General features: G+C 38.9%; 2 protein-coding genes across 2 annotated transcripts; one reads left to right on the forward strand and one right to left on the reverse strand.

The window, feature by feature from the left end:
- Positions 1-2752: 2752 nt before the first annotated feature.
- LOC146327007 (uncharacterized) lies at positions 2753-7017 on the reverse strand. The gene is made up of 10 exons (XM_084719378.1): positions 6838-7017; positions 5244-6749; positions 5065-5157; positions 4870-4974; positions 4525-4634; positions 4223-4414; positions 3941-4103; positions 3643-3808; positions 3380-3474; positions 2753-3290 (listed from the first exon to the last, which is right to left on the reverse strand). Exons 1-10 carry the CDS (start codon positions 6992-6994, stop codon positions 3205-3207), a joined length of 2673 nt encoding a protein of 890 aa, XP_084575504.1. The 5' UTR covers positions 6995-7017; the 3' UTR covers positions 2753-3204.
- Positions 7018-8653: 1636 nt separating this feature from the next.
- On the forward strand, positions 8654-13352 carry LOC146327008 (cis-aconitate decarboxylase-like). Its single transcript, XM_084719379.1, has 6 exons — positions 8654-8787; positions 9378-9432; positions 9561-9748; positions 10104-10196; positions 11142-11347; positions 11942-13352. The coding sequence occupies exons 1-6, from the start codon at positions 8770-8772 to the stop codon at positions 12867-12869; spliced, it is 1488 nt and encodes a 495-aa protein (XP_084575505.1). The 5' UTR covers positions 8654-8769; the 3' UTR covers positions 12870-13352.
- The last annotated feature ends 4635 nt before the right edge of the window (positions 13353-17987 follow it).

Genomic DNA, 17987 nt, shown 5'->3' on the forward strand with positions numbered 1-17987 from the left:
TCAAAAGAAGGGGTGTGTCATGTTGTTTGCACCACCGCCTTTACACTGGAACTCAAGTGTCTTTTTATCTTCACATCTTGTTGTTGATTTTATCTTCATTATGAAAGGGAACTCATGTGTGAAAAGTCACTGAGCTTTTACAACAAACCAACCATGATGCAAGTTGAAATGATTCGACATGTGTCATGTTGCCTGCACCACCAGCATTGCCCTGGAACTCAAATGTTCAGGAAGACACTTGTATAATCACACCTTCAAACGGAAACACTGTGACCTGACTTTCAGGATTGCAGCACCTTATCTGAACCTTGACCTTGACTTGACCCTGTGATGAAGCAGGTGTCTTTATGTGGGCACAAGAGTCTCTGATCTCCCATTGTTTGTCCCACATTCACCAGGAGCAGCTTTAAATCCCAGCTGCAGTATGGCTCACCTCCTCTTCTCCCAGGGTGATCCGAGATGGTGCATCCAGCTGATCTGACTGCATGTTCGAAAGACACTGTCTACATTTGTTGATCATCTCAGGGTCCGCTGTTCTTTAATCCATTTTCCAACATCTATGAGTGTATTTTAAGTTTGAAGATGCATCTTTATGCATAGCAGTTGCCATAAACTGGGAGGATTTCAAGTGGGATAATGGGGATATCCTTCCCTAGAAAATCTCATAGACTTCTTTTTCCTGCATTCGGGTGAGTTTTAAGAAATGGAATAACAAAACAATAATTACACATTTGTTTTGCAAACAGATTCCTGTGGATGACCTCTAATTGGCAATTCAATTTGGACCACAGCACTTAGGCTCAATGTCAAGTTTGACAATATGATAATATTTACAAATGTTTCTCTAAAGTGCAGTTAATTAGACTACTCTCAGAAAAAACTGGGCCCTTTTACTTTAAAACCTTGTCCACTGGAAGGGCACCGAAGAGGCTCATTAGCATGTTGTATTGCACAGTCACCCTAGAGGGTTTTTTAATTTTTTTTTTTTTTTTATCTACTATAGGGGCATTCAAGAGGGCACTTTTGTATTTTTTTAACATAGGGGCACCAGGTTGTGGGTGGGGGGCAACTGAGTCCACCACAGCCTACAACTTCACCTTGACAGTTGAAAGGGCAAGATGGTATGACTTGGTCTTACATGATTCAGTAATTTCAATAGACTGTACTGTCTCTTTGTATCTAATCTGCAGTTAGTTCAACCATGGTTTCATTGTGAGACCCATTAATCATGTGTTAAAATATGCAACTTATACAACCAGAAACAACTCAGACTGTGTATTTTCATTTTGGACACTGATTTTTATCACAGAATGAGATTGAAAAATATTCCCTGGGATATTTGTTGAACTTGGTTTACTTCTGATTGCATCAGTTACAGTACCAAACATTTCTTCTTTTTTTGAAAGCAAGCCTAGTGGTTGTACGCCTGAAGCAAGTACACAAGCTCTCGCCCAAGCAGCGCAGCTGCAGCAAAGAAATGATGTTCCTCTTCTATGTCGAAGTCCTCTGACATTTTCTTCATTGAAAGTTTGCAAAGTCATCTGTGAGCCTAACAAGTCACTATTTCTGAGCAGATCTCTCTCTGTTGTCTGAGTCGCCTCCAGGTAGCATGTAAACACAGATGTGAAGGTATCGCGAGATCTCGTATATCTCGTGTCGCACCACTTGGGCGAGAGCCTGTGTACCCGCTTCAGACGTGTGCACGCAGATCAGGTCTGAGAGGCAACAGTTGACATTTAGGCTCTTTTTGGGTCATTTTAATGTTGCAGCTTACACACACTTGGATTACACCTCACAAGCAGTATGGAAACATTTTGTGTTCTTTTTTTTTACATTTTAAAACTGGTCACCATTCACTTCATTTGTACTGTGAACTGGAGATCTTCAACCATCCTCACATCAGCACAGGGGTTAGTAGATATTGAGTGAAATTTCATTTTGGGGTGAACTATTGCTTTAATATGTCAGAAAACAGGATCAGTAAAATGTTTTTTTTCTGTAGTAAATTGCACAGTTCTCCTTGGGTTAAAGAGATGTATGATATCTTTGAGGAATCTGAGTTACATTATATGTATAGTAATAACTTAACATGCAGCATAAACACAACCGGAAGAAAGTTATTTGTTAGATTTGAGGCAAAATGGTTAAATGATATTTTGTTCAAACCAAAATTGCAAACATATATTCAAATCGAGCACAATTATGGACCTAAATCTTATGTTACAGCAAATCTTACAAGGAGTCAAAGGTCTTTAGTCAGACAGTCGAGAACAGAATCCTTCCTCTGAACCTTGAAGTTGGCAGATTTAAAAACATCCAGGAGGATGACAGGCTATGTGAACTGTGTGATTTAGAAGAAGTTGAGAATGAATTACATATTCTTCTGTATAGTCCTTTTTATGATGAGTCAAGAAAACCTTTATTCAATGAAATGTCTGTTCAAAATCCAGAAATGTTCTGGTGCTCTGATGATGATAGAATGGAATGGCTGTTTCATTCATTTATAAGTTGGCTAATTTTGTTTCTAAAGCTTGGAAAAAGCATCAGAATGGGTTTTTTAAGTAACATTACTTGTGATCTATATTATGTTTTTGTTTTGTTTTGTTTTGTTTTGTTTTGTTTTGTTTTTCTGGTTTCTGGTCTGTGTTACTAAATAATGGTGTCTTATAAGCCTGTTTGGGCTGGACACATGCTTGAACATGACACAATAATAAAAAATCATTCATTCATTCATTCATAAACACCAATCAAATTCATTGTTTACATTCACAGGTTTATTTGGCACATGATAGCTTAAATACATACAGTAACAGGAGAAAAGTTTTCTCTTCCACCATTAAAAATAACGGGTTGTTTAATTCAGGTCAACATACAGGTTAATTTAAATTTATAAATATATTTATAGGATTATTAATTTACAGCAGTCACTTCATAATGTTTTATATTTGTTTACCTAACTTTAAGTTCTTACAGTTTTGAGTTATACAGCTGAGAAACAAATTTTATTGTAACATTTGCCAAAACCTCCAGAGTTATATACACATGTACAACCACTAAAATCCCAGCTTTCACTCAGTTTTTCTCATTTGTTCATAAACTGTCCCTGAGATTGCTGACTGGACATGAGGGAGCTGAAGAAGCCGATCTTGCAGGGGACCAGTCATGAAGAGGCTCTCAGAAGGAGAGAAACAAGTCACAAGACCATCACACCATGGTGCTCTTCACTCTCTCAAAGATCTGTCGGACTTTTACTGCAGGGACACAGCCTTCCCTCACAATGGTAATGATCCCTGTGAAAAGAGTATGACAGGCTTGAGTTACAAAGTGCCCCTTAAACACAAAAAACAGAGAATGTAGGGGGAATATTCTTGCATTTTACCTTCATCAATCTTCAGGCAGTTGACTACAGTGGAGGCAACAACTTCATTTGAGTCCCCATCACACAGAACACCTTGGAGCTTGTGTCCCAGTCGACTATGGCAAACAAGATGGTAGAAAAGGGTGTGTGAGTGAATGTGCATGTTACCACCCATTAGCACTAAGCTCAGACACACTGAGATTAAGTATGAGGCTTGAGGTAGTGGGTCAGTGGAATACCAGGAAACATGCGTTAGGACTAGTGTTATGTGACGAGACACTTACTTGATGACCATGCTGTGATGGGTGCTGTCTGCCTCTCCGCTGGGATTGGCTGACGTAATAGCAAGGGGTCCGGTGATGTCACACAGGTGGCCAGTCACTGTGTGGTCAGGGACTCGGATCATGATGCTGTCCTTGGTACCAACACGGTCATAAGCTGCTCCCACTCCTACACAAGAGAAATTGAAAGGTGAGGTGAATACTGATCATTGATATTTATCTAAGACAAGGGGGAACAGTTGTAAATGGAATACAGTATCAGTGTGGTAAGGCAGCATTTAAACTGCTATGTCCAGTTTACCTAGTCTGAACAGCCAGTCTCCTTTGCTGACAATGCAGCTGATGCCTCCTGGATACACATTCCTCATAAATTCCCACAGCAGAGGACTGAAGGGAGGCTTGGTGGCCACCAGCTGCTCCACATTAGAGATGCAAATACAGATGGGTTTCTCTGCTGGTCTATCCTGGATGAGGCCACAGATAACAGGTGCATGGCTTTCACATGAGAACAAGTGTTGAAAATAAAAATAAAAAATAAATGATCTGTCTCATATTACACTTCCAAGCAATTTTTCATTCTTACTTTAATATTGTAGATTTTCTCTATAGCTTGAGGATTCTTGCAGGAGGCAGCCAGGGCGTAGACTGTGTCTGTGGGGATACCACACACTCCTCCTTCCTCCAGAAGGCTGGCAATCTTCAGGAGACCACTAGTGAGTCGTGAATTGACTGCAGGACAGGGATACTCTGGAGCAGAGTCCTGCTTCATTTTCTCCTGAGACAGGCCATAGAGGGAGAGACATTTTTATGAATTGAACACAATGGAGTGTGACAACGACTGCAGGATTGGGGGAGAAATACAAAATGAGTCTCTTAACTGGTTACCTTTATTAAGGGGGGGCCCATAGGCAGCAGTCTCTGTGAGAAGATGCAGTTCACTAGTGATGCCAGAGCTCCATATATGCAAATTATTGAAAGTAGTGCAAGCATGGCCACTGTAAAAAAAATGTTGTCACAATATTTCAATAACTGGATGGATTTTTTAACACATGCAATTTTAATTTTAAGTCTGTGTCTAGATTTAAAGCATCCTGTGTAGCATTTTCCTATAAAAAAAAAAAAAAGACAATGTGGTGTCTCTAAATCATCACCTAAGACTCAATAGAAGTGCTCTGCATATTCTACCTTTATAACCATAAAAATGCATTCACAATTAGGCTTTGCTCTTACTTTCTAGGTCATATGGCAGTCGCTGCAGAGTGGAAAGCAGGAAACAGACAAGAACAACCTCCATGATTGTTGTTAGAAACAGCAAAACCAAGTTCCTATAGGCAGCTGAAATGAAAAAAATGGATTGATAAAGACAAGCTCAAAAACAAATAAATGAATTTATTCTTCATAAAACAATAGTCCTGTTAATCTTACCAATCAGCATAAGGAAAGCATTAATGACCAGGAGAGCGATGGCCCCCGCTGTAAAACCGTAGGCTGTGTCTGTGGATAGCTGAAGCAGGTTACCTAGTAAGAAAGAAAAACTTGGGATAAGAATTTTGTGTAATTCAGTAAGAAAAAGTCACAACGTAAACATGTTTGTATCGACATACCTGCAAACCTAAACCAGGTCCAGGTTGCCCACACTACTACATAGATGGATGAGATGACAGACCCAAAACGACCACCTCCTGTGACCTGAAGCCGGCTGACGTAGGCCTGGATAATGGCTCCAGAGATAAGCACCCAGGGGACAGTCAGATGCAGGAAGGTAGGATTTGTACTGGTTAACTTTGCATGTAGAGCTGAGAGAGCTGCGACTCCATTTGAAAGGTAGAACAAGGCATCTGAAGCCTGGTCGGTTTGAGGCAGCGCCTCCTGGTCTCTGTGCTTGGCCCTGCTACAGTTCAGAGCCTTCTTCAACTGGTCAGTGGAGATGGGCTGTGGTCCTACAGGGATTAGAGACTTCTCTGCTATGGAGTTGATAAGACGCGAGAAGGTACCATACAGGGAGGCTGCTGTGAACAGGGAGCAAGATACTCCGAAGAAGATGTAGTATCCCTGGAGAGGGATCTGGGATATTGTTGAGACTGTGAGCAGGACAAACAGCATGTTGTGGATCAGCTCCAAGACATCGGTGTTCAGACTTCCTACACAGAGCACCAAACCTGCCATCACAAAGAACCAGTTTCCCACCATTGATTCCTTCCCTGAGACCACTTTGCTGTCCTCCACAACCAGAGCAGACACTACAAATTCATCCCAAGCCTTGATCAGCCAATATGAGGCATGAAGGCCAAACTTAGTGGTGTGGTAGCAGTCTTGGCGCAGATGGGCATAGTAGCTGGAAAACAGCTGGGCAACTGTGATGATTGAGACCCATGCAACTCCTAACCCGAAGGACTTCATGTACCCAAAGCTGTAGAATGCAAAGATGAATGGGGCAACGGTGTCACAGAAGTAACCCAACGCCATAGGCTCTGCATATTTAGTGTTTTTCTTCTTCTCTTGGCCAATGTTCTGGGCGCTTGCTGAGTTGGTGGTCCCTAGCAGGAGAACATTAAAGAGGGGGGTACCGAAGCCTTTTAGGACTAGACGCTGTGTCAGACCTTTGACGAGCAGTGCAGCCGAACCGTAGATGGCAAAAACCAAAATGAGCGACTCCAGAACCCCAGAGACCACGAGAGCCCAGGAACCCGCTACCAGACTCACTGCTTCAAAGATTAAGGTGGCTGTGATGGCTCCAAAGACAAAAGGCATAATGTAGTTGACTGTGGCAGAGCAGAAGGCTAAGAGAAAGGACAAAAGGATGTAGGGGACCAGACCAGCAATTGCCGACTCTTTCATGGACAGACATAAATAGCAAACTGGGACGGTGGCATTTGAGGATATGTTGCTCGTCATGTTAGTGGACAGGGATGAATCGTTCATCTGATGTGGCATTAATGCTGCTGTAGAATTTTCAGCTAAAGCGCCAAAGTAGATTCGGGTAGCACCATAACTGCCCCACAGAGCAGCATAGCCAATGAAGGCAGTGCCACTCAAATGATCGTATTTTCTAAAGGAAAGCAGTCCGGCCACCAGCTGGCATATACCACCAATCAGGATGAGATGAACACCTTTAAAAAACATAGAAGTGAAATTACTAAAACAATTTTATATGACATTTTACTATATTATTTTAGCAGATTTAGCATAAAGTTTTACCTGCAAGTATGTTCTCCACTCCCGCTGGTGCATTGCCAGTGTGTGCTGTACTGAAGTTCTGTAGAAGTACAAGGAATGCACTGATCCCATTGGATAACATGCCTAACACTCCTGGTTCACCATAGAAACTGGCTGGAAACCCATCTAATGTTGCCATAGTGTTTTTGTTGTCAATCTGTAATTTCAATGAAACAATTAAAGAAATGACACAATGTATTCATGAATGTATATTCATTCTCACAGTGCAGTGTGTACATTTTACTTTAATTATGGATAATGAACAAATACAGAAATGAAGAAAAAATCCTAATCTCTTAATTTTAGGTGATTAAGAGGAGCTGTTGAGGATTGAAGACCGTAAATAATCCAAGGCAGCCTCTCTTATCTACTAGTATTATTCAATACTTATACAACTGTAATACACAATCTATCCCTCTAATCTATGCTCACATGTCACATCTCCAGCTTTTTTAACTATTTAATTGTTGTGCAATACTGTCACTGTTTGCTGCCTCATCCAAGTGCATTATTTATAATAAATACAGTAGAGTGAGGATGGTCTCTCATCTTATTTATCCTGTTTATTCTTCTTTTATTCATCTTGTTGTAACTTGCTTTTGTTTTTATCTTTTTCTTGTTGTTTTCTTATATATATATATATTTTTATAATTCTTTCATTTGTTACTGGTCCAAACATAATTTCATTGTATGACTACAATGACAAATAAAGTGTGTCATGTCTTATATGTATAGACAGAGAGGTCACTTGTTTGTGGCTGGAAATCACAACTTGACTCTCTTAAAACCCCAGAAAAGCTGATCACACAGAGCAAAATTTCCTTAGTGCTTGTTATTTGTAGAGCATTGTACTAAAATATAGAAACAAGTGCTAAAAGCAAATTATACTACGTTTAACGAGCATAAATATGCCATAAAGTACAGATGGCAAACTGCAAAGTCCTGCAAACTCAGTTAAGTCAACTTTTAGTTCAATACTCTGAGGGATTTTTCTCTGAGGGATTTTTCTTTTCTTCTTATTTCCCTAAAGCTTAAAGGAAACCTGAGAGTTTTTGGCTCTGCCCCACTCATAAACTGTTCCACTCTGACAGTAAGAGACACAGCAGAGCAGCTGTATTCAACTTCCCTGCTCTATGACTAGAAAACAGCAGGTGTCCACACAAGTAAGTATTTTATCCCCAAATAACAGACTGATATTTAACCAAAAGACAGGAACTGTGTATGATTTTGTAAGTTGTATTTTCAGAGCTTAAAATGTGGTATTCTCTGTTAATCTCATAAATAACTTTACAGTATAATATTTTTCTGCCATGGAGCATCTTTCAACTAACTGTAGATATTAATCTAATGTGAAAAGCAGGTTATCAGCATCAGCTCATTATGTAGCATTTTAAATGGTACATGTGATAAAGTCTTTGTTTCAGCTAGTAATCAGGCAAATTAAAATAAAGTCTTACCTGGTGAAGATGCTCACACAGGTGAACTGCTGAGTTGATCTGAAGCAGAGATGAAGGTTGGACATAAATAAGGCGTGAGTGGTGAGTGTGGGAGGAGTTCATGAAATTCCCCCACGCTATCCTACATTCTGCAACCTGAGATGAAGTGACATCGTGTCTCCTTACCGTAGAAAATCAATGACCACGCCTTACTCTGGAAGAAGAGGAGAAAGGTGATGTAAATTATGACAATGGTGATGATGACCACTATGGAAAATCCTCCCCCTCATTTCTGTAGAGACATGGCTGGACTTCCCTGTTCCTGTCGGACCAGTATCAGCTGCCACTGTGACTCCTTGACTATATAAGGCAGGTGCTCTGTCCATCTCACAAGCATCAGCATCCTTCACAACCTGTTGGCTGCAAACTTACTGCATCAAAGAGCAAGACTACAGAAGACCAACAACTGACTGAAACCATGATCTCCACACTACAGGTAACGATTTAAAAATCATTTTGTGGGCCTATTTCTTTGTTATTTAATTTTTTATTGAGTGTTCCTTTAAAGAATGACATCAGTAGGCCTATTTCTGCTAAATTACAAGGGATCTATACACCCCAGACTGTAATAAAGGGCATAAATCTTGTTCTTGCTTGAGTAAGTCAAGTAGATTACTTGGTCTGCTTAAAACTGTTATCCACAGTGTCAACTTTAATACAATACAGTATAAAATAAGAATATAGCTTGCACTGTGTAGGTGTTTTTCTGTGAGTACATGGTTAGGAAGAATTTAACAGAGCTCTTGTTAAATGCAGAGCAGAGCACACACTGTACCACACCTGTTACCAGCAGCATAATAGCTCTCTCAAAAGAGGCACACAGGCTGAGTAATATTCATAATAGTGATCCCAGTGTCCACTAAAAGGCTGAATTAATCAGTTCTGAGTTTGACAAAGAAAAGGTAGAAAATCACTGCACATCACAGCCTGTAATGGATCTGAGATGTAAAAACCCAACTATTTTATAGTTTTACACCAAATGTTATAGGTGTCAGTAAAGAGATTCTGTAATTTTTTGTCCTGCAGAAAACCATTAGACCAGTACTGGCTGTCAGAGGGCTGCACAAGTCTGCAGTGAAAGGTAAACTTAACTTTTCAATCAATCACACAAGAAAACATATTTCTTTCTGGTTCAGTTGTTACAAACAGCATTCTTACTTGCAGACAAATAAAATAAACATTTCTACTCTGACCTCTCTCCTCCTGCAGTCTTGAAGCACCCAGACCCTGAGGACACAGTCACAGCCAGTTATGGAAAGTTCATCAGTGGAATAAAGCCTCAGCATTTGTCCTCTGTTGTGCTCCATCGCAGCAAAAGAATGGTGCTTGACAGCATTGGAGTCGGTCTGATTGGCAGCACGACAGACGTGTTTGATTTGGCCCTTGAACACTGTCAGGTGAGGCACGGAGTAAAGAGGAAAGAATAATTTATCTGATATGAGCCAATAAGACAGATGAAAGCAACTTTGACCTTATACAAACAGTAGTGGTAAGTCAGTGAAACAGCTGAGTGCAGAGAGATGAGTGAAAAAAAAGGTCATATAACTTGGGAACAGGCAGGAGTTTTATGCCTTGTGACCTTTTTTCTCCAATTTCTGTTTGACTCACAAAGAAACTTATTCAGCTTTCAACTGAGGAGTGATGCAGGAGCTTTTTAAAGTTCATGAGACACAATCTGTGTCTGCAAAGTGTATTAAAAGTATCCTTCTGACAACACCCTGTGTTTACCTGTCTCCGTCTTTTCCCCTTCAGCACATGTATGCTCCTGATGACATCAGCACTGTGTATGGACGCAGAGGCACAAGGCTTTCCCCGACACTGGCAGCTTTTGTCAACGGCGTAGCTGTGAGTAAAAATAAGTGGAACAGATGGGTCACTGTAGTCTCGAGTACACAAGACAATTTCAGACACACCAAACCTATTACCACAACCAAACTGCAGCTATTTTATACTCTGCTATGGCATCATCTGGCCAGCCAATCACAGGAGGGCTTGGAGAAAATACTGAATTGACCCCACACTGCCCGTCTGCAGACATATCCAACATTGTGACTGGGCTGCACCAGCAAAAATTAATTTAATTTGGGGTTAGTTCTGTTGCACAATTAAACTAATCTCAGTTGAGTACATTCAAGTTTTGTGATGTTAACAGAAATTAACAAATCAATTAAATTGTTTGCTTGCTAGCTAAAAAGTTAAAACATTAAATTGTTTGATAGTTAGCTAAAAGGTTTACAAAATGTGAACTTGTTTGCTGACCAGCTAACAAGTTTTGTATAATGTGATCTATATTATTTACTAACTAACTACTAAAAGGCAGCCATGTTAAAAATTAACCATCCTGAAGTGCAAGTTAATACTTGATCACAGTTTAAGTTCGACGTTTTAGTGCAGAAGCATTAAATTTAGTCTAAATCTAGTTTAAAAGTTTGGTGCAACATAATTTCAGGTTAATTTGATCAGGTTTAAAAATTAATCATTGTTGGTGCAACGCAATCAATGTCTGCAAACACTGTTTGGCTTCTATTTCTAAAGAAGCCATTAAAAAGTGAAGCTTGTTCCTCCAGCCTGCGTTTGCCTCCAGCATTTGAGGCCTGATATGGCAATTAAAGGGATTTTCTAATTCAATGTTAAAGAAGCTAAATTGCATCTAATTATAAAAACTGTTTACAGCTAGCTTCTATGTTGCATTGAAGTACAGCAATGTCATGTTCTTGCTGGTAACGTGGAACTCTATGTACTATTATGAACATCATTTAATTGCTAAAAACATGTTCTTGTTTGCTGCAGACTCACTCCATGGACTTTGATGATACATGGCACCCTGCCACTCACCCCTCAGGAGCAGTCCTTCCTGCTTTGTTAGCACTGAGCGACATGATACCTGCTAACAGCAAACCAAGTGGCCTGGACTTCCTGCTGGCATTCAACGTTGGCATTGAGATCCAGGGCCGATTGATGAGGTTCTCTAATGAGGCCCGGAATATCCCCAAGAGGTGAGTACCTCGAGTTCAATTCAGTGTAGGTACTGTCATTAATAGGCTAATAGCAACATTGCAGTAGCTTTTGCTCTTTTCTGGCTCTCCCTCTGTGATCACTTAAGAGGTATAAAGCTAGCTCCTCTTTTAAGAGTTTTTATTTGTATTCTGCGTGCAGAACAAGCATCCAAACGAGGCTAAAGAGATCCATATTTGACTCTGCTGATCTCTGCAGTGTGGTTTACAAGGAGGCCAGTGCAGTGTAATGTGTGTGTCTCTCAGTGGTGTCAATGAGCTGTGAAAGGCGTGTTATTATGTTAATCTCAGGGACAGCAGAGACTCTGTGGGAAGTGTGTAAGCACAATTAGCCATGTGGAGGTAAATATTACACAGGACTCCATTTGGCAAGTGTTTACACCAAGTCAAATGACCAACTGCATTATTTGCTTGTTTATCAGATACAGAAATGACTGAAAATCTATTTGGTTTAAGCTGCCTCCGCATGTGGAGAGTCACGTAAAAGAGTAGCTGTCAGTACAAGATGCTATATCTGTAATGATGGAGTCACAAGAGTAAATTGTTCCACCTGACCAAAGTCCTCCTCTTCACCAGGTTTCACCCTCCCAGTGTGGTGGGGACCATGGGAAGTGCAGCGGCCTGTGCTCGCCTCTTGTCCTTGGATTCCTCCCAGTGCAGTCATGCCTTGGCTATAGCTGCTTCTCTCTCTGGAGCCCCAATGGCTAATGCTGCCACTCAGTCTAAACCCCTCCACATTGGTAACGCTTCACGGTTGGGGTTAGAGGCTGCTCTGCTGGCCTCCAGAGGCCTTGAGGCGAGTCCTCTTGTCCTGGACGCTGTGGCTGGGGTGGCTGGGTTCAGTGCTTTTTATGAAGACTATGTGCCGCAGCCTTTAGAATCACCCAATGATGATGGCCATATGTTCCTGCTAGAGGAGCAGGACATGGCCTTCAAGCGCTTCCCTGCCCATCTGGGGATGCACTGGGTGGCAGATGCCGCAGTCTCGGTCCATAACCTTCTTGGGGGTTCCGGTCCTGGCACTCTCTCCCCAGTTCAAATCCAAGACATCGTGCTCAGAGTCCCCAAATCAAAGTATATCAACAGGCCTTTCCCTGACTCTGAGCATGAGGCACGCCACTCCTTCCAGTTCAACGCCTGCAGTGCTCTCCTGGACGGCGAGGTGACCGTGCAGTCCTTCATGCCCGCCGCCATGAGCCGCCCTGAACTTCTTGCTCTGCTGAGCCGCGTTCACGTGGAGCATCCCCACAACAACCCCGCCAATTTCAACCTCATGTATGGCGAAGTCCAGGTGACACTTGTTGGGGGAGACATTCTGAAGGGACGCTGTGACACCTTCTACGGCCACTGGCGCAACCCGCTGACCAATGAGAGCCTCAAGAAGAAGTTCAGGAACAACGCTGGGGTGGTCCTTCCCTCCGAGAAGGTTGAGGGGCTGATTGATGTGGTGGAGGAGCTGGACAGACTCGGGGACTGCAGGCCCCTTCTCTCACAGCTGCAATGAACACTCACAGACACACAACAACAGGAAAAACATAATTTATTGTACAGAAACAAATAAATATTTACATTAAAATGGATTTAGAACCACACATTTGTCCAAATCAATTCTGTCACAACATTTTAAACTAATATATATTGTGCTAAATCATTTTATTGTGTTATTCTATTCTATTCTATTTTATTTTATTTTATTTTATTGTATTAAGAAATTAATGTAAAATGTCATCTAGTTATATTGCAAAGGGGAAATGAAGGAATATTTATGTGTTGACTATTTTACAGTATTGACATTATACATATATGTAAGTAGTGTGTTGAGTTTTTTGTGCCATATCATGAACTGTTAAAATGTTAATTTAAACAACATGAATGCTGGATGCTTGTAATGCAACAGGATTTCCTCTTTGACATTCTAACATCCTGTTACACAAATGTAGTGTTTTTGTTGTGTGTTTTTGTTTTAATAAAACTACTGAAAAACAAACTGCCTGAGAAATTAAATTGTTGTGAGAAAACTAGAATGAATTCTTTGTGGCTCAGAAAAATGGTGGCATCTCTTCTAGTTAACCACATGTATTTAAACACACGTTTAAAATTAAAGCAAGACAAAGTGTATTAGAAAAGATTCTGTTGAGGAATTTGGAGCCTAATGAAGTCATAAAGTAAATACATTAGTCTGTCATCAGGTTATCACTGTCAGTAAATTATTGAAAGCAAAGTGGATATCTGCAGTCCTGTTTTTATGACAAACATTTGTGTATCCTTCAACTGACACAAGCAGGAAGTTTGCAGAGTAATAAAAAAAAAGTTATACCAGTAATCCAATAAAGGTTCTCTTGTTTCCCAGGTTTGTACACTGAGAGTGCAAACAGATTTTACTTTTAAATGTGGAGCAGTGCTGGAAAAAAGAGAGCTGTTTCTCTCATCCCAGTGTGTTTTCCTCAAGTTAATGTGTGGCAAGAAGTTTGCACAGTCTGTCTAACTTTGTCCAAGACAGGACACAGGGAAACCACCACTTGCCCTGTCTGAGTGGAGTGCTTGTTCATTCATCCCTCAAATAAGTGCTTAGTTATGTTAATGTTGTTATTCTCGTTTGTCATTATTATACTCCTGCTTATCTCAGTCCCTGTATTTTATACACACCATTTCACCCTGTCTGGTGACGTGTGGACAGACAAACATGGTGTTGTCATGCAATGCTTAAAGTGTAGTCATGCAATTGTTGACACTGTGCTGTCTTTGTAGTGCATGTTTTATCTGCATATTTTCATTGATTGTATCTTATAAGATTTTATTCTTATTGCTTTCAACTATTGCCTGCCCAGGGACTACAGGTGAAAGTTTGCCTTTCTGACTCTATTTTCAGAAATATTAATATGAAAATAAAGTAATAAATTAGACTAAACTTATTGCTCTTCTTTGGCAAAACATTTTGGCCCAAGTTTTGTTCTTGATACAGTTTATAGCTCATGTTGGGATTGTCACAAAATCTGTGTTTGTCACCTCAAAAATATCACTAGCATGAAACCATTTCTCTCTCTGAGTGACACAGAGAAACTGATGCACACTCTTATATGAAGCAGACTGGACTACTGTAATTCTCTCCTATCTGGTCCACCCAAAAACAGCAGCAAAGCTTTGTTGAAGCAGCTTTTAGAACTTTATGCTCCAAGCCTCTGCAACAGTCAACAGCCTGAGGATCTGAGCGCAGGAGGAAGTGTTGACATTTTTAAACACAAACTTAAAACCTACCTCTTTAGTCTTTCTTATAATTAATAATTATTTACGAACATGAACTTTGTTTTCATTTATTTTATTTTATTTATTTTGTATTATTTTATTTTATTTTATTTTATTTTTAGTCAACATTATCTGTTATTTCAGTCAATATTATATTTTATCATTATCAGCATGATTTTCATTTTCATTTTTTGATTGATTGATTGATTGATTGATTGATTGATTGATTGATTGATTGATTGATTGATTGATTGATTGATATAATTCAAAAGTTAATCAGGGGTATGTCTATTTTAGGTTTAAAACTAAACAAAAGGAGAATCTTTAATGCATACTAGGCACCATTTAATTTTTTGTTTATAGTGGAAATACAGCACTGGATGAACACAGGTGACCACAAATGGAGTAAAACCATATGAATTATATTGGTGTTGTGTTAATAATTAATAAATGTGAGATTTTATCAATCATGTGTTGAAATACTGAAAAATATTTACCTGAGAATACTTCCTGCATTGCTGTGCTTTACCATACGGAAAGGTTCCCATTGTAAATATACCTGTGCAGCTAAAAATATCCCCCCAGAGGTGAATCATATACCTGGGGACTTTTGTGTTGACATACTCAACAACAAAGGAGTGACTTCGACGATAAGAATCAATTACAGGTGTATAGTTTCGACACAACAGTGATGCAACTTCAGATATCACAGAAATCCAGCCTCTAGATCAGGGGTATTCAACTAAAATTCAAAGAGGTCCAGTTAGAGAAAATTTCCTAAAGCAAAGGTCTGGAACATCCTAAGGTCTAACTTGTGTTATGATTTAGAGTGATATATACTGAAGCAGTGTCGTAGTTACAGGGGTGTCAAACTCATTTTGGTTCAGGGGCCACATACAGCCCAATTTGATTTCAAGTGGGTTTTCACTTTACTTTTTACTTTTCTTTTCAAGTGCAAAAGTAAAAGTAAAGGTAGTAATGTCTGCAGAAACCACAAACAGAAGATGGAACTAAGTCTTTTAACTGAAACAGTCAGCAGAATGTTTTGTTAATATGTTAAAATCACAACATTTTTCTTCTGGATGCTCCCAGACCCTCGACAGGGGACTGATTTACCAACATGCCACCTTTTTCTCCTCTTATGAGTTTGCAGGTCTGTATTTAGTAATAAAAAAAATAACGATAAGAATACCATTAAAGTACAACGACAGCAATAAAATGTAGATTTTTCAAAAAAGGAAACAATAACATGCAAAATTTTTAAATTGTAATTAAGTAAAAACACTAATACCATGATGTAAAAATACCTAAGTAAAGAATGTGAGTATTTTTTCCATCACAGCAGGACTACTGTAATTCTCTCCTATCTGGTCCACCCAAAAACAGCATAAATCAGCTTCATCTGTTCCACAGATCTATGGCCTGCATGTTTACCAGGACCAGAATGAGAGAACACCTGATTTAAACCTTAGACCTGGTTTAAAGTGTTTACACTGGTTGACTGTCAGTTTCCGTACTGATTTAAAAATCATTTTTACTTGTTTCTGAAGCCCTTATGCATATTTGTCTCTCATCCTCACAGTGAATGAACCTGTATAACTCCTCAGGTCAACAGGCTCAAGTCTGTTGGTTGTTTCAAAGTGCCGGACTAAAAGCTTTGTTGAAGCAGCTTTTACAACTTTATGCTCCGAGTCTCTGCAACAGTCTGCCTGAGGATCTGAGCGCAGGAGGAAGTGTTGACATTTTTAACACAAACTTAAAACCTACCTCTTCAGTCTTTCTTATAATTAATAATTATTTACGAACATGAACTTTGCTTTCATTTATTTTATTTTATTTATTTTTGTATTATTTTATTGTATTTTATTTTTAGTCAACATTATCTGTTATTTCAGTCAATATTATATTTTATCATTATCAGCATGATTTTCATTTTCATTTTTTGATTGATTGATTGATTGATTGATTGATTGATTGATATAATTCAAAAGTTAATCAGGGGTATGTCTATTTTAGGTTTAAAACTAGACAAAAGGAGAATCTTTAATGCATACTAGGCACCATTTAATTTTTTGTTTATAGTGGAAATACAGCACTGGATGAACACAGGTGACCACAAATGGAGTAAAACCATATGAATTATATTGGTGTTGTGTTTGATCATGTGAACATTATGTCTAAGTTGTGTTTTACTGTAAAAGCCCATGAATGTAAAGTTTTTGCTGTCACTGAAATTTCCCAGTGTGGTAAACAAAGCAACAAAGTCTTTCACAAGTACTACGGAAACAATGCCGTCAGTGACTGATGGAATTTTGACTAAAAAGGAAAAATGGAAAAGGTACTTAAAAACACTTTAGGGTAAGAAACTGATGTCACTGTGCAGCATGGAGACAAAAACACCCCCCATGAATACAGCAATGAGGAAACACTGGCACCGTTAAACACTGCAAGACAATGAAAACAAGCAAGACATGCTACAGCAATAAATGTGAGATTTTATCAATTGTGTTTTGAAATACTGAAAAAAAAATACCTGAGAATACTTCCTGCATTGCTGTGCTTTACCATACGGAAAGGTTCCCATTGTAAATATACCTGTGCAGCTAAAAATATCCCCTCAGAGGTGAATCATATACCTGGAGACTTTTGTGTTGACATACTTAACAACAAAGGAGTGACTTCGACGATAAGAATCAATTACAGGTGTATAGTTTCAACACAACAGTGATGCAACTTCAGATTTCACAGAAATCCAGCCTCTAGAATTAATAAAACAATCAACAGTCGCATCTGTTGCAAAGATTTTGAAGCAGGTAATAAACCACCAGCACTCTTAAAACTGTTATTATTTATTTCATTATTATGACTACTTACAGTTTTTATGGCTTTTATAAACAACAACAACAAAAAAAGCATTTCAGGAAATAGATATATTATTAAAAATCATATTGATATAAATAAACTTTATTTTTCTAAGACCTTTCATAACAGCTCATGCAGCTCAGAGTGCTTCACAAGAGAAACAAATCAATAACACATATAAAATTAAAAACAGAGACACAAGGAGTTATAATAATAAAGTCTTACCTAAAGAGATTAAACTTGGATGATACTAGTAATAAAAACAAGTAAATTAAAAGCAAGCTTCAATATATTATATAAATCTGAATGAAATAATAGATTGGTTATGTTTTAAGAAGACATTTAATGAATTTTAATGAAACATTAAAGCTTAACCTTTCTTTTCTTTTTAAAATTGTTCTGCCCTATTTTTATTTTTTTCTCTTTTTTCACCATGATTATGTCTAAAATGTGGAGGTATATGAATGCATAGATATGTAGGTAGGATTATGTATGGATATACACACTATGATCAGCA

This window comes from Lutjanus erythropterus, chromosome 5 (assembly GCF_056507025.1).
Source record: "Lutjanus erythropterus isolate fLutEry1 chromosome 5, fLutEry1.hap2, whole genome shotgun sequence".
In the NCBI taxonomy this organism is placed as follows: Eukaryota; Metazoa; Chordata; class Actinopteri; order Lutjaniformes; family Lutjanidae; genus Lutjanus; species Lutjanus erythropterus.